Below are 17,394 nucleotides of genomic sequence, written 5' to 3'. Positions count from 1 at the left end.
ACAAGCTGGAACTAAAAATCATTTTATCTTTGGTCTCACACCAGTGTTCTTTTGGCTACACAAAATTAACACTGAAAAATTTTTATAAATATTTTTCTCCTCTGTTGTACATTTTGCTTGAGATTTTCCTGTTTATCCCTTTATTTCCATCATATTGTTGGGATCTCATATGTGCTTTGGCTCTGCATTCTTCGCCATTGCCAAGGAGCCAAGTTTATTAAGGATTTTTAGACAGTGACATAATCCCTTCCCTACTCAGAAGACCTCTGCTATTTGGTCTTCTTGGACAAAGTGTGTTGTCTTCCAAATACTTCTGGTTACTCCTGGAATTAAGGCTAAAAGCTTGTTGGAGCCACTTGAACACCTGAAAATATGCTTCAGCTGTGACAGTGGCTTTAGCAAAGAGATGTGAACCAACAGATATGTCAAAAAATGCCACTGTGTCTTATATTCATTTGTAGGTGGTATTCATATTGCTGAGGAAATTAGGTCATAACATGTTTACAATCCTTAAAGGAAAAAACAATCAGAAGTATTGTACTTCTGATTTTGATGTGTCATAACTTTCATTAATAAACATCAAAATTAGTAAACATTTTATATGCTAAGAAAATTTGTATACAAGTGGGAAAAATCGTATCCATTTGGCAAATTATTTTCTACTGTAAAAAAGATATTAGTAGCATTTCTACCTGTGTATAGTTACTGGATTCTGGAGTCAGACTTGGGTTTGAATCCTGGCTTTAAATGAGTCCCATTTTCCTAATCTGCAAAATGGAATCAGGAATGCCTTGTAGAGTGTTATAAGGATTAAGAGAATAATGTACATGAAGTGCTTAGGAAAGTGAAACTATAATGTAGCCCTTAATGAATGAGAACTGTTATTAGTATAGCCTGTTGTTAAGGGCTATAATGGACATGGGCATTATGGAAAAACATAATGGACATGGACCAACAGACTGGTTCCAAATCGGGAAAGGAGTACATCAAGGCTGTAAATTGTCACCCTGCTTATTTAACTTATATGCAAAGTACATCATGAGAAATGCTGGGCTGGATGAAGCACAAGCTGGAATCAAGATTGCTGGGAGGAATATCAGTAACCTCAGATATGCAGATGACACCACCCTTATGGCAGAAAGTGAAGAAGAACTAGAGTCTCTTGATGAAAGTGAAAGAAGAAAGTGAAAAAGTTGGCTTAAAACTCAACATTCAGAAAACTAAGATCATGGCATCCAGTTCCATCACTTCATGGCAAATAGATGGGGAACAATGGAAACAGTGAAAGACTTTATATTTTGGGGCTCCAAAATCACTGCAGATGGTGACTGCAGCCAATAAATTAAAAGACGTTTGCTCCTTGGAAGAAAAGCTATGACCAACCTAGACAGCATATTAAAAAGCAGGGACATTACTTTGCCTACAAAGGTCCATCTAATCAAAGCTATGGTTTTTCCAGTAGTCATGTATGGATGTGAGAGTTGGACTATAAAGAAAGCTGAGCACCAAATAATTGATGCTTTTGAACTGTGGTGTTGGAGAAGACTCTTGAGAGTCCCTTGGACTGCAAGGAGATCTAACCAGTCCATCCTAAAGGAAATCAGTCCTGAATATTCATTGGAAGGGCTGATGCTGAAGCTGAAACTTCAATACTTTGGCCACCTGATGTAAAGAACTGACTCACGGGAAAAGACCCTGGTGCTGGGAAAGATTGAAGGCGGGAGGAGAAGGGGATGACAGAGGATGAGATGGTTGGATGGCATTACCGACTTGATAGACATGAGTTTGAGCAAGCTCTGGGAGTTGGTGATGGACAGGGAAGCCTGGCATGCTGCAGTCCATGGGGTCGCAAATAGTTGGACACAACTGAGTGACTGAAATGAACTGGACTGAAGGGCTATAATAAAGCCTGCTGTTTTTCTTTAAATTACATGAAATTACAGGTCATGGAACTAATATAACAATTTTGACTCAATTGATCTATAATTGCAGAACAGCTCAGTTATCAACATAACCTCCTTTCTGAGATTTAGAACTAAGACACTTGTGAGGATTTGACTGAAATCTGCCCTGGCTCTTGTTTCTTGGGAATTATATGGACAGGTATGGAAATTAACACTTAACCTAAAACATCAAGCCTAAAATTATGTTATTACCTTTTTAAAATTAGGTTTTCAGTAGCCAATTAATTTTTTCTCATTGTCCACTCAGTGGAATAAACTAGTACAAAAGATTAATATGATTCATACTCTACACATTAGAGCTAAAAAGGACTCAGGCATTTTTTGCTTACACAATCATTAAGTAATTTTGGACTGCGTAATTTTTCCTAAACATATGTATCCTTAAGGATATATAGATGAAAAAATAAATTCCACACTGTGAAGAAGCTTACCATATGATATCTAGGAAGGCACTTAAAAGCCACCTTCATATAATATATGCCTTCCTTAGTACTCCTAACCTTTTGGTGTGGGAAATAGTGCTCTTGCACAGTCCTGTGGAACCCTATGGTTGCCCTTATTTTAGTATTTTATGCTGTACATTGTCTTCTATGCAATACTGTAGGCTACTTGAGGACAGGGACCATGTATTACTCATCACAAAAAAAAATAGCTAAACATGATCTTGCCCCTTAAAATTGAGAAAAAGGGCATATAAACTGCTAACACATATAAAGAACTAACAGATATAAAGAACTAACAGATATAAACTTGTATGAAATAAATTCTATGGGAAGTAGGAGGTTTCAGAGGCTATTTAGGGGAGATGGCATTTGAATTGAATTCAGAAGGAATGGTCGGATTTCCAAACATAAGAAAGTGAGGAAGAGAATCCACGATGGGAACATCATGAGCAAAGGCACAGAGGCAGGACTGCGTATGGGCTGCTTGAGGAACAGCACAGACTCCGATGTGAGTGGACTCTGGCAAGAGTGTTGGGCAGGGGCTTGACTGGAACTGCCCTTGAATGCAATTATAAGGTGTTAAGACTGTCTTCTGTAGGCAGTGGTGTTTTTGTCTTGTAACTTTATTTCTGACTGTGCTGGGTCTGCGTTGCTGCGTGGGCTTTTCTCTAGTTGCCACGAGCACAGGCAGCTCTCTAGTTGCATGCAGTCCATGGCCTTACTGCAGTTGCTTCTCTGGTGGTGGACACAGGTTCTAGGGCACGCAGACTCAGGAGTTGTGGCACTTGGGTTGTGGTTCCCAGGCTTTAGAGCACAGGCGCAATCACTGTGGCGCATGGGCTTACTCACTCAGTGGTATGTGGGATCTTACAGATTAGGGATCGAACCCATGTCTCCTCCACAGTGGTGCAAAGATATTTGTGCAAAAGGGATTAGATCACTTTGTCAGTAGTGTGAATGATGGGAAGACAAAGATCAGATTCAAGAAGGGAAGCCTGGAGATTTCTAATAATATAGACAAGAGATGTTGAAGTAAAAACAGAGAAAGGAAGAGAGCAATTCTGGAAACACTGTGCAAATGGACAGGTCAGACCCTGGTCTTGGACTGAGGGTTGGAGATTCCAATTTGAGTCCTTTTCTCAGAGGTGATGGCAGAAGCTCTGGAAGTGGCTAAGGTCACCTAGGGAGAGCAGAGATAAAGTAAGCTGGGGAGGCTACAGAACCTTGGGGAAGGCTTATATTTAAGGGTAAGTAAATCCAGATTTAGAAGAAAAGACATTTCAAACTTATTGAAAAGATGAGGAAAACTGTGTCTTCAGAATTAATTGGTTTGCCTAGTTTGGGGGCTTCCCAAGTGGCTTAGTGGTAAAGAACCCGCCTACCAATGCAGGGGACCCGGGTTCAATCCCTGGGTCAGGAAGCTCAGCTGGAGGAGGACATAGCAGCCCATTCCAATATTCTTGCCTGGAGAGTCCCCATGGACAGAGGACATGGCTGAAGTGACTTAGCACTGGCACTTAGCACAGCACTAGTTTATGGCTGAGCCCTTTAGAACCCAGATACCAGGTGTCCGACTTACAACTCAGTGCACTATTCGTTTAACACTCTAGACCCTAGTTTAATGCCAAACTGAAAAATCCGACCCACCGCCTCTTCCATACTCATCTATTTTGGTAAGACAGACTAAACTTGAATTTTAGGATTCTGAAATTGAATCCTATGTCTCTTTTGCTTCCAGCTACCAATAGCAAAGAGAAAATTTTGCCATTGGAAAATTCAGGGCGAGCCATCCATGTGGATGCCATTTAAAATTAAAATGTGTGATATGAATTGATAGTTTGTAAAAAGTCTAATTAAATCTACCTCATGTTCCAAAGGCAGTTAGTTGATCTTATATATTATTACATGTTTTTATATCCTTCATGTTAAAAAATCTGCCATTTTAAGCTCTGAAGTATCCTTATTGTCCCAATATATCTTGTAATATACAGAAATGGAAAGATTTTGTTCAAATAATCCAAACTAAATGCTTTCTTTAGTTTTGCAGAAGATTTTGTTGCTATTAATATTGCTGTCTTCTATGGCATGTGCCAAAGGTATAGTTTGAAACTCTGTTTTTAACTCAGTGAAATATTTATATCTCAAATAAAGGGAGGGCTTAGAAGAAAGGATATGAAACTGATACAGACCATTTTAAGAAGCAAGTATATGAAGGGGCCAAGTCTCAGAAATAGCATCATCTTTGCTGAACAACAGAGTTAAGTAATATGTGAATTTTATCATTTATTTAGCTGGAAGAACCAAGCTTTGAAAATGAACTATCACAAGTCATGATTAATCAACTGTTTACAACTCAACTCTGATAAAAGTCAGTTGACAAAATGAGCAGGAGCAATATAAATACTAAAGGTTGATGTCGCATACCAAGATAAAAAATTTACTCCCAGGAAATGGATTTTAACCATTTGTGGTGTAGAAAATGATCTTATTAGAAATCTAATACATGGACTATAGGCTATAAAGCCTACCCCCCCAAAATCTGAAACATACTTTTAAATTGGCCAATCATCTTCTCACATTAAAGTTCCAGAAAAATGATGGGTTTTTTTTTTTTCTTTGCTTACTTTGGGTTTCTTTTCAATTTTTGTTTTTCTTAAGTAGGCTTATTTTATTAATATGCATATAGAAAAATATGTTTCACAAGTGCACAACTCAAAGAAGCACTGAAAATTGAATATACCCATGTATGTAGCATCCAGATCAAGACAGACATCTCCAGCCCTTCAGAATCTACCATCACACTCCCTTCCAGTCATTGGGATACCAGCCCTTCCATCCTCTGCAGCTGTTGGGGAGACAGTGATCATGGGTCTCTGATATTTCTGCCTATCTTGTGAGCAGAGATACTGCCTGCCTTTGTTCAGAGTATCTCTTCAAGCTTATTTAGATAGCCTTGAAAGACAACAGAGAATGTTTTTCTCTACAGGAAAGGGCAGTTTTGCTTAAGTCTTGAAAATATAGAAAAGTTGTATCTCTTACTATTGTCTTTTATTATACTGCTTGATGGGACTTCCCTGGTGGCTCAGATGGGAAAGAATCTGCCTGCAATGTGGGAAATCCGGGTTCGATCCCTGGGTCAGGAAGATCCCCTGGAGAAAGGATTGGCTGTAGAATTGCATGGACAGAGGAGCCTGGTGGGCTACAGTCCAACGGGACCACAAAGAGTTGGATATGACTGAGTGACTAACACTTTCATACTGTTTAATGAATTAAAGATGTGTCCCTTCAGTGCAAAGGGTAGGCATGTTCACTCCCCATTATGAAAGACTGTGGTGACCTAAACTCAGGTTCCTCTTCTGTAATGCCGCCCAGTATGTGTGCAGGTGTCACCTGGCTTTCTTCACATTGCATAATTAGGAAGTAGGGGTCAAGAAGTCTATTGACATAGACTTTTGAGTTGCAAGGTTCTTTGTCTGTGACTCAGCATCCATTAACTAGGCAGACTAAAATAATAGTTTGTAAGCAGAATAAAATCTCAGACTCTTCACTGTTCTTTGTAGAATCACTATTTCAACTTCTACCACCATAGATTTGTTTTATCTGTTTTTAAAATTCATATATAAATGGAATTGTACAGCATGTACTCCTGTGTCTGGGGCTTTCCAGATGGCTTAAGTAAAGAAATCTAGTGGTAAACAATCTACCTGCCAATGCAGGTAGATATAAGAGACCCGGGTTCAATCCCTGGGTTGGGAAGATCCCCTGGAAGAGGGCATGGCAACCCACTCCAGTATTCTTGTCTGGAGAATCCCATGGACAGAGGAGCTTGGTGGGCTGCAGTCCATACGGTCACACAGATTTGGCCATGACTGAAGCAACTTGGCATCCATGCAGTCTTATATCTAGCTTCTTTCATCCAAGCTCATGTTTGTGAGATCCCTTTGTAATATTTCATATAAGCAAAGTTTTAAAATTTTCTCATAGCATTCCATCATGTGACTATTTTAAAACTTACTTTTTCTGCTGTTGATGGATTCTGGGGGCAGTTCCCTCTATTAGAACTGTGCTGTTATAAACACTTCCATGCATGTCTTTGTGAATATATATGTATGTATTTCTGTTGGGTATGTTCCCAGAGCTGGATCAGAGGGTGTGCATAGATGCTGCCAATCAATTTTCTAAAGTATTTGTACCAAGCTACTCTTCCAAGAGTAGTGTTCATGCATTCTGATTTTTCTGTGTATTTTTCCACCCTTGCTATTTTCTTTTTAGTTTATTTTTTTTATACTGACATGCTTTTATTTTACCAACATGCAAATAAGGAAAGAAAAATATGCCAGTGGTACACTTCCAATTTTACAGAGAAACCTCCCAAGTATTTCTGCCATTCAGAGAGAGATATATATCAATTATTAAGTTGTTACCAGGATAAATTGTGAAGACAGAGCCACAAATTTTTGTGTGTTATTTTTCCATAAAGACAATCATTTCCAAAGTCTTCAGAGTCTGGCAAGACCAAGTTATTCAATTTTACTTCTAAAGATACAGTTTTAACAGAAACAAGTTGAAAATCATCATGAATATTCACAAAAATTTCCATATTGTACAAGAAAGAGATTAGCATCCTTTCAAATGTTCTCAACTGAAAGCAAAAGAAAACCTATACAGCCGCATCTTCCCAGTAAACAGAAACAGAGAAAGTAATAGGTTTTACTAAATACTAGTGAAATTAAGGACATAGTATTAATCTTCCACATAATTGCATTGTTTTAATTTCTTTAAAGAACCCATCTTTCAGCAACATAGTTAGTATTTCAACTACCTTCAGTTCTCCCATCCCAATCCTGAGAAAAATATTTCTCCTTCCATCACCACTGACAAGAGAAGATACCCTTCCTTGCAGGCTCTCAGTCAATCCAGTTTTCATTCTAGGCCCATATTTTCCCTGGGTCATTTCTGCCTCTGGGCGTCTGTTCAGTTTTCTTTCTTAGGGCGGGCAGTCACCCCAGTCTCTTCAGTTCTCCCATCCATTCATTCCATATACATCTACCTTTCTTCAAACTGTCTGGGTATTGCTAGGATGGGTGATGGCTGGGAAGACGGCAGAGAGGAGTAAGGGCTCTGGTAGTCTCCTTACAGGACCATCTCTCTGCCTCTTGAAATAGTAAAGACCCAAGTTAAACTGCCTCCTTGTGGTGGTCATTTTGGCTTGTCTCAGGTCAGATTTGGAGAGGGAAATGGCAGCCCACTCCAGTATTCTTGCCTGGAGAATCCCATGGACAGAGGAACCTGGCAGGCCATGGTCCATGGGGTCACAGAGAGTCAGACACGACTGAAGCGACTAAGCACGCACACAAGTTAAACCGCAAAGCCTGCTTCTGCAGATGTTTCTGAGCTACCATTTTTAAAAAAAAAGAGATAGGACAGATATAAGAAAGAGAGGGAGAAAGAGAAGAGCAACTGTTTGCCCTGGCACTGCTGGCTCTTCATCATGTTCAGGATGAAGAAGGGAGACAAATGAAAGTATCTAACCTTTGTATGGCTTTACTGGTTGAGGCTGAGAAAACCTGATACTTGTCAAGGACACCATCATTACCCTTGCCATGTAAATGAGTCTAACTTATCCCCTCAACCACTTGCCTGACGGTAAAAGTAGGGTTCCTGAGTGATGGTGAGGAATTGAGTTCTTTTAGAGGAGAAATACTGGAGTGGGTAGCCGTTCCCTTCTCCAGGGGATCTTCCAAATCCAGGGATCAAACCCAGGTCTCCCGCATTGTAGGCGGATTCTTTACCATCTGAGCCACCAGCAAAGCCCAGAGGAGAAATAGAAAGGTCTTTTACTTGCTGGCAGGAAACCTGGGTCTACCACCAATTCTGAAGATTCTTGTTTACCAAAAACTAGAAAGTGGACCTAACAAGGTCTAGAAAATGTTCATCCAGCAGGGGGCAGCCTAAGGGGGTGGGCGTTGCATCCAGTTGCAGGCAGCAATAGGTTATCAGAGAAGCAGGAAGAGCGATGGGGTTGCATAAATCAGAGACCAAGCAGCCCACTGCTGTTCTCTCTTGACTTTATTTAATGCCCAGCAGTTGTCCACAGGCCATGTGCAAAGCAGAATGAGTAAAACAGGCTCTTAAACATAGCTGAAAATCCAGGTGGTAGTAACCAGACCAGAAGCCTTGGGAACAGTGTCCAAGCAGTGCTGACAAAGGCAGAGAAATCTACATTTGTTTGACTTAGAAGAAGGTGAGCCACCATGGTACCGCATGTAGTGTTAACACAGGACATCAAGAAGACCATGGGGAAGTGGAGCAGCGTGGCCACGAAGGTCTCAGTCGTGAAAGCTAAGAGAACTGAATGTCCACGGAAGGTGTAGAAAGGTCAGCACAAAACCAGTGAAAGGCATACCCTTGCTGTAGCCAAGGCCCAGGTCGGGCAGGAGGTGGCAGGGGACCTGTGCGGGAGTATTCCCAAGAGCAAAGGTTAGCCAGATTGGAACCCAGGGGGTCTGGGGGTCTCCACTGGTTCCCTTATCTGGAGAAGTCTAGCTCTATGGGGTGCTTCATCCAATAGGTAGTATTGCAGTGCCTTTGGCCAGAGGTCCTCTTTGATAATCTCAGCAATCCTGTCAGACTCTGGAAGGCTGTTGTCTGAAAACCAAGCAAAAAAGCCACACATGAGGTCTTGGTTCCTATAAAGGAAGACCTGGGCTTCATGACCTGGGTGCCATATGATTGGAGTGGAAAGGGAGACCACTTGGCCGGAGGGTGTGACCTCGTATTCCTTCACAAGCCACTTGTTTCTGAAGTATCGGTTTCTTCGAAAAAGGAACTTGAATTTATAGCCCATCCTAGGATGTCTGAGCTCCTTCACCTCCAAACTGGCTAAGTAGCTGAATATCTCTGCATCTCTGCCTCTAATCAGGGCAGATAGCTGCGGGTGGTTCCGAAAGGCAGTGACCCAGAAGCCGGGGATGTGCCGAATGACGTGCTTCCTCCACTGGAGGTAGTGTTCACGCACGCGCCTGTACCTGTGCTCCACCTGGAGAAAGGCCGGGTCAGCCTGAGCGTCCCCAGCGTCCACTTCCAGCTGGTTGGAGTCCAGGGCCTTCAGGTGGAGACCCTCACTCCGGGTTGGGGTCCCTGCGTCGTCCTTTGCCTCCTTTACCCCTCTGTGTTCCTCCACTGCTTCCCTTTCCTCACCCACCTGCTTCTCCACTTCAACCTTCTCCTCCTGGTTCGCTGCTTCTGAGAACATGGGGCCCCTTTCGGTCTTTGCTTTCGCAGCCTTCCATGCAGCCGTCAGCTCAGACTCTGATCTCCCAGTGTCACAGGTTTCTGGGCCTTCTCCCCACCAGTTTCACACTGAAAACCATTTTCCAGGCTGCCGTTGGCTGCCCCAGAGGCAGAGGTTGCTTCCCTGCCCTCCCTGGGTGGCTCGACCTCCTCTAGTCCCACTCGGGCCACTCCACGACTGTGAGCCCCAGCACTTGGGAGCTGGGGAGTAGGGCTGGAGTCCGCGGGGGCCTGGCGTGCGCCCCCCTCCTCCGGAAGCTGGAGCGGTGGGAGCGCAACAGTTTCCAAGCTGCCCTCACTCACCTCCACCAGCACCTGGGTTTCCTCTAGAAGCTTCTGGCACTGCTGCGGTCCGGTTCTCCCAGGCGTGGTCCGGAGTAGTGAAGGTATGGGCTTAGGGAGGAAGGATCCCTTGGCTCTAACAGGGACGCTCATGTAGGCCAGCCTGACCAGCTGTTTGTTGGCATCTGTTTTCCTCACAAAAGACTCACTCATGCAAACCAGGGGATTGCGCCACCCACCCTGCAGTCTCAGGAGACCCACCCTTCAGCTTCCCGATACTCACCCCTCAGTCTGTAGACACTCACTCTCCACCTCATCTAGTCTAGTTCTATAGGTTCTGCCATCCTTTTTATTCTCAGTATTCTGGTGCATGTGTGATATTGTCACACGGTGGTTTTAATGTGCATGTACCTAATGTCTGAGGAATTGAGAATCTTTCACGTGGTTTTGATTTTACCATTTGGATATCCGCTTTGTGTTAAGTCTAAGAGTCTTTGCTCCACGTTTTCTATTGCGTATTCTGTATTTTTTGTGTTGTAGGAATCCATTGTACATGCTAGATACAAATCATTTTTCAGATCTGTGTATTGCAAATATCTTTTCCCCTCTGAGTTGCTTTTTCACTATCTTGGAGAAGGAAATGGCAACCCACTCCAGTGTTCTTGCCTGGAGAATCCAAGGGACAGCAGAACCTGGTGGGCTGCCGTCTATGGGGTCACACAGAGTTGGACATGGCTGAAGCGATTTAGCAGCAGGAGCAGCAGCAACAGCAGTGATGTCTTTTAATGAACAAAAGTCTTTAATCATATATTGCAGTTTATCATTTTTCCCCTTTAGATCAGTGCTTTTTGTGCCCTGTTAAGAAATCTTGCCTTTCTATTATTGTTCTCATTTATATCTGCAGTCCATTTGGAGTTGCTTTTTGCCAATGGTGTGATAGGAGTCAAGATTCATTTTCCCCCCATATGACTGAATGACCAAGCAGTATTTATTGAAGGGAACATCCTTTCCCCATGCATAGGGTTTTAAATGTTTCCATTAAAAGTGACATATGTGATTGGTCAGAGCTAGTCAGATGGCCTTGCCTAACTTTAAGGGGTCAGAGAAGTAAAACCTTGCCTGAGATTGCAAGGAGAAGGAAGCTGAAAATACTGGTGAGCACTGTATATCACTCATCATAGACTCTAAGGTGAGTAGTGTGTACAAGACCAGCAGAGTTAGGCCAAAGAAAGGAGAGAAAAGGTAATGATGAACATAAAAGGAGAAATTAATGAAAGACAATAAATAGAAAGTATCAACCAAAGATTAATAATAAAAGGAGAGAGAATAAGTAAACAATATTTGGAATGGAAAATATAGTCACAGTACTGATTTAAGGAAATATAAGAGAACATGTTGGACAAACTTACACTAGTACATTTTCAAACTTGGATGAAATATATGAATTTATGGAAATATAACTCAACACTGAAATGCAGTGAAAAAAACTAAATAGACATGGAAATAAACAGAATCAAGGGTTAAAAAAAACCAAAAAACTTCCTACAAAATGAGCATGAGGCTAAATGGTTTGAGACAAATACTTCCTTAACCTTCAAGGAACACATTACTGTGTGTCTGTGGCATGCCTACTACTATTTTAGGCTCTTAGGATATATATTATTAAACAGAACAAAGATTTCTTCCCTCTTGGAGTTTCTAGCAGAGGAAAAAACAATAATAAAAAAGTAGACAATATTGTAAAGTAATTAGCCTCCAATTAAAATAAATAAATTTAAATTAAAAAAAGTAAAACATATTAGAAAGTGATAAGTGCTATGGATAAAACAATACATAGTATTGAGTAAGGGGATTGAGAGTTGTGGGGGTAGGGAACTGGGAGCAGACTGTGGTTTTGAGAGGGTAGTCAGAGAAAAGGGCTTCCCAGGTGGCACAGTGGTAAAGAGTCAGCCTGCCAGCGCAGGAGATGCGGGCTTAATCCCTGAGTCAGGAAGATCCCCTCGAGAAGAGAATGGCAACCCACTCAGTATTCTTGCCTGGGAAATCCCATGGACAGAGGAGCCTGGCAGGCTACAGTCTCGGTTCAGTTCAGTCGCTCAGTCATGTCTGACACTCTGTGACCCCCTGGACTGCAGCACACCAGGCTTCCCTGTCCACCACCAACTCCCGGAGTCTACCCAAATCCATGTCCATCGGGTCGGTGTTGCCATCCAACCATCTCATCCTCCGTTGTCCCCTTCTTCTCCTGCCTTCAGTCTTTCCCAGCATCAGGGTCTCTTCCAGTGAGTCAGTTCTTCGCATCAGGTGGCCAAAGGATTGGAGTTTCAGCTTCAGCATCAGACCTTCCAATGAATATTCAGGACTGATTTCCTTTAGGATGGACTGGTTGGATATCTTTGCAGTCCAAGGGACTCTCAGGAGTCTTCTCCAGCACCACAATTCAAAAGCATCAATTCTTCGGCACTCAGCTTTCTTTATAGTCCAACTCTCATATCCATACATGACCACTGGAAAAACCATAGCCTTGACTAGACAGACCTTTGTTGGCAAAGTAATGTCTCTGCTTTTTAGTATGCTGTCTAGATTGGTCATAGTTTTTCTTTCAAGAAGCAAGCACCTTTTAATTTCATGGCTGCAGTGACCATCTGCAGTGATTTTGGATGCTCCCCCTCCCCAAAAAATAAAAGTCTCTCTTGTTTCCATTGTTTCCCCATCTATTTGCCATGAAGTGATGGGACCAGATGCCATTGATCTTAGTTTCTTGAATGTTGAGTTTTAAGCCAGCTTTTTCACTCTCCTCTTTCACTTTCATCAAGAGGCTCTTTAGTTCTTCTTCACTTTCTGTCATAAGGGTAGTGTCATCTGCATATCTGAATCTACAGTCTATGGGATCACAAAGAGTTGGATGTGATTGAGCACAGTCAGAGGAAACCTCACTGAAAAGATTTTGGCAAAGATTCAAAGAAGGAAGGATTTAGCTCAGTGGATATTCTGGAGAGGAGCATTCTAGGAAGAAAGAGGAGCTAAACAGAAGCCTTAGGACAGGAACATGCTTAGGGTGTTCAGGGGATAACCAGAAGGAGATCAGTGTGACTGGAGCAGGGTGAATGAGAGAGGCCAGATCAAGCAGGATATTACATAATATTGTAAGAAGTTTGGTTTTATTCTTAGTGATGTGGGAAACCACTATAGAATTTTGGGCAGAGGACTCAAAATTGGATGCATTTTGCATGGATCACTGGCTCCTGAGTGAAGAATAGACTGTGTGGGGACAATGATAGATATAGGGAGATGTTTTAGAAGGCTATCAAAGTAATCAAGGTGAAGGTGATATTCCACAGTGGACTTGGGTAGCGCATATAGTATGATGGTAAAGCCGGCACGATTTCATGGTGAACTGGATACAGGGTATAAGAGAAGCAAAGAAGTCAAGGATGATGCCATGAATTTTGACCTGAGCAACTGATAGGATGAAGCTGCCAGACGCAGATATAAGGGATGTTATGATAGAAGAGACCTTTGCAGGAAAATCAGAAGTTGCTTTTGGACATGTTAAGTTTGAGATGACTTTGGATGAGAGTTGAGATAACAAGTGGGCATTATGAGACTGGAACACAAGAGAGGTCTAGGGTGGGGATACATACTTGGAAGTAATCAGCACACATATTTAAAGCAATATTTAAAGCAGGATGAAATCACTAAGGATGTGAGTAGCAATAGACCAAGCCCTGAAAGTGAAAGTGAAGTCGCTCAGTCGTGTCCGACTCTTTGCGACCCCATGGACTGTAGCCCTCCTCCATCCATGGGATTCTCCAGGCAAGAATACTGGAGTGGGTTGCCATTTCCTTCTCCAGGGGATCTTCCTGACCCAGGGATCAAACCCAGGTCTCCTGCATTGCAGGCAGACGCTTTAACCTCTGAGCCACCAGACCAATCCCTAGGGGCTCCAAAATTACAAGGTCAGGAAGAAGGGGAAGAACCAGCAAAAGAGACTAAGGGGAGACCAATGAAGGAGGAGGGACTCTGAAAACGTGCAGTGTGCTGAAAGCCAAACGTGTAAAGCAAAGTTCAACTGTGTGATGTGGTGCTGATGGGTCAAGTAAGATGAGAATTGACCAATGGATTTTACAACAAAAGTGATGAAGGTCAGAATAGATTTTAAGGGGAATGGGAGGAAAGAAATTGGAGACAGTGAATATTGATATTCTTTTGAGGAATTTGCCCAAAAGGGAAATAAATGGAGTCATCACTTGACAAAAACTGTTTTGGAGGAGTGGTGGGGTGACAGCTTGGCTGTAATGGCTTTTTACATTTTTTAATTTATTTTTTGGCTGTGCTGGGTCTTGCTGCTGCATGGGCTTTTCTCTCATCGTGCTGAGCAAGGACTGCTCTCTGGTTGTGATGCACAGACTTCTCATTGCAGTGGCTTCTCTTATCGTAGAGCACAAGCTCCCAGGTGCACGGGCTTCGGTAGTTGCAGCTCGTGGGCTCTGGAGCACAGGCTCAATAGTTGTGGCCCACAGGCTTAGTTGATCTGAGGCATGTGGGTCTGAATCCCTCCTGGACCAGGGATTGAACCCGCATCTCCTGCACTGGCAGGTGGATTCTTTACCACTGAGCCACCAGGGATGCCCTGTGATGTCTTTAAGAGAAAATCCAGAAGGGAGAAAGTGAAAATAACAAGTATATATGACTCTTGAAGTTTTGCTCCAAAGAAATGGGATGATGGCTGGTGGAGAAAGTGGTTCCAAAAAAGGTTTTTAAAATGGGAGAAAAACAAGTGTGCCTGCTGATGTGAGCGATTCAGCAGCAAGCAAAAATTAATGATGTAGGAGAGAGACAGGAGAATCACTGGAGGGATGTCCTTGAATAGGTGAGAGCAGATGGAATCTAGTGCCTAAGTAGAGGAGGAAAAGTCAGCCTTTAGTAGGAACATGACAAGGTCACTGTGGGAACCAGCAGGAAAGCAAAGTATGAGGGTGTAGATGCTGTTTGGTGGGTAGAAGTGATGACGGAATCGATGAAATTCTCTTCACATTGCTTCTGTGTACTCAGTAAAGGAGAAAGCAAGATTCAATTCAAGTGAGAGAGGGGATGAGGTAAGGGGCAGAAGGATTCTGGGAAGAGACAAGTAGGAAATAGTTGTCTGGAGGATCAAAGAGTGACAGGACGATGACATGTGCTGTGATTGTCAAACAGCATTAAGATCATGAATTTGAATGAGGCACATCAGTGCAGTTGTGAATTTTTCTGCCAACCACGTTCAGTTTACAGGTGCAGCATGAAGAAGCAGAGCTGGATTTAGAACTGAAGCATGAAGGGCAAGAGAATGATTACAATCATAGATCTGAGAATCTAAGCTAGAGCAATAAAAGACATAGGGGTGGAGGCAGTGAAAAGGTGGCCTGATCAATGGATCGCCATACCCAGGGAATCGAAGGGTCCCTGGGGTCAAGTACCAAAGGAAGCTACAAGGATGAGAGATAGTGGTCTGAGAGTGGACTGCAGGAGATGGTTAGGACTTGACTCCTCCATCCAACTAGGCCTCTGATGAGGCACCTTGAGGACAGGGTCATTGTAGGGGAGGACGTCAGTGACCCAAGAGGCCTGGGTGGGAAGGATCACCAATGTGCATACTGAAATCACTGAAAGAAGTGAGAATAAGCCAGTAGCTAGAATCCTTGAGAAATGAGGGGGAATGACATGAGCAGCAAGCATGCAGGGCATTAGGTGATCTAAACTGATGTCAGGAGATTTAAAGCTGGGTCTGTATTTTAAGATTAATTATCTAACATCACCACCTTTGGCTAAATTAGTTAGAAAGCAGGTACCTTTAGAATTTCATATTAACGTCACAGAGCCTATATTATATATATTTCCTTAAAGTGTTCAGAAGAAAGTCACATGTATTAGCTGATCAAAAATAAGAAATGTGTATTTTTTTTAATTGGAAAATTAGTAGTGATAACATTCTTTGAGTTCAGTGTGAAATGTTATTCTCTTTGGGGGTCTTTTATTTTTCTTGTGTCTTGCAGTATGGACTAGAAACTGCTGAAAAGAACAAAATATGATTTTTGGGGGGGCTTGAAACACTCCGACTATAAAAATTTTTTTTAAGATAAGTAAAGAGAGCTAGTGGGCTTCCCTGGTGGCTCATAAAGAAGCTGCCTGCCAAAGCAGGAGACACAGGTTTGATCCCTGAGTCGGGAAGATTCCCCTGTAGAAGGAAATGGCAACCCACTCCAGTATTCTTGCCTGAGAAATCCCGTGGACAGAGAAGCCTGGCGGGCTACAGTCCATAGGGTTGCAAAGAGTCGGACGTGACTGAGTGACTAAACAACAACAAAGAGAGCTAGGACAAAATCTTAACTAGAGACAGGAAGAAGAAAGGGCGGGGGGTGGAAAAGAGAAAGGATAGAAAAGAAGAAACATGAGTAAAGAAAGAAGGTGGCTTTTTGAGGGGAGTACAGTTTAGCTACAAATCTGTAGATCATCGAATTGTGAAGTATTTAAATTTTCTGGGAAACAGAAACAGCATGATGTTTCAAAAAACTAAATACAAGATGAATGAAGAGAGCCTGTGAATTGTATAGTCTTATTTTTCTTTGACTCCTCAAATATTGTTGTTTGGTTCTTAGTTGTTTTGAAAGGAATCTCTTTCTTGACCTAAATTCTTTAAACAAGTGTGTTTGTTTAGTGACTTAACATACAGAAATATTGTTCTTCAGGCTAGGCCACCCAGTGTAGAAAGCCAAGGGCATCAGTGCATTATGTTAAGGACTCAAAAGAGTGTTGGTACACAAGAGAAGGAGAGGTACACTTTGTTAATTTCCTCTGTTTCCCAGAGAAAGACCATTAAACTGTGTTTGCAAAGGACATGGTAAAAAAGAAGTTTTGAGTGATTAACCAAGTAGCTTTGTAGCTGCGGTCATCTCTGCTGTCTCTTAGAACCAGCATATAAATATAGAGAAGTAGGGAGAAAATATCTGAGTTAACAGGGTGTGGGTAATGATTTACCCTGGGAAAGTTAATTATTATGATTTAGTAGTTTTCTACCATTATAGCACTGACAGACAGCAAATATACATTCCAGTGCCTAATGAAACTGTAAAGAGGCTGAGGTCTGTGTACGGTGGCGGGTAGAGCTAGATGGCAGGGGGAACCAAATCAGCCAGGGACACACAGAGCCATTTCAAAAATTTAAAATGTGAGTCAAAACACTATATAAAATATTAATAATATCTAAATGTTAAACATACATAATCATTCTAGCCTGAGATAAATTAAAAATAATGAAACTGATACTATAACAAATGAATGAAATTTAGTTAATCATGAAAATTGAAATAATTTTATTGGATCTTTTAAAAAATAGTGTGATTTTAAAGAGCAAAGTCCACTGATGGTGTCAT

General features: G+C 42.1%; 2 protein-coding genes across 8 annotated transcripts in view; one reads left to right on the top strand and one right to left on the bottom strand.

Annotated features, from left to right (window-relative positions):
• The window catches only part of ACYP2 (acylphosphatase 2), a 178,467-nt gene that overhangs the window by 115,498 nt on the left and 45,575 nt on the right, over window positions 1-17,394 (top strand). The gene's annotated exons all lie outside the window — the stretch shown is intronic.
• TSPYL6 (TSPY like 6) lies at window positions 8,889-10,136 on the bottom strand. The gene is given in 2 exon segments (XM_005907308.2): window positions 8,889-9,745; window positions 9,748-10,136. Coding segments are annotated over 2 exon segments (1,245 nt in total). The 5' UTR covers window position 10,136.

The sequence above is a fragment of the Bos mutus genome, chromosome 11, assembly GCF_027580195.1.
Source record: "Bos mutus isolate GX-2022 chromosome 11, NWIPB_WYAK_1.1, whole genome shotgun sequence".
NCBI lineage: Eukaryota > Metazoa > Chordata > Mammalia > Artiodactyla > Bovidae > Bos > Bos mutus.
The sequence above is the reverse complement of the archived record's forward strand: the minus strand, read 5'-3'. Positions and strand labels throughout refer to the sequence as shown.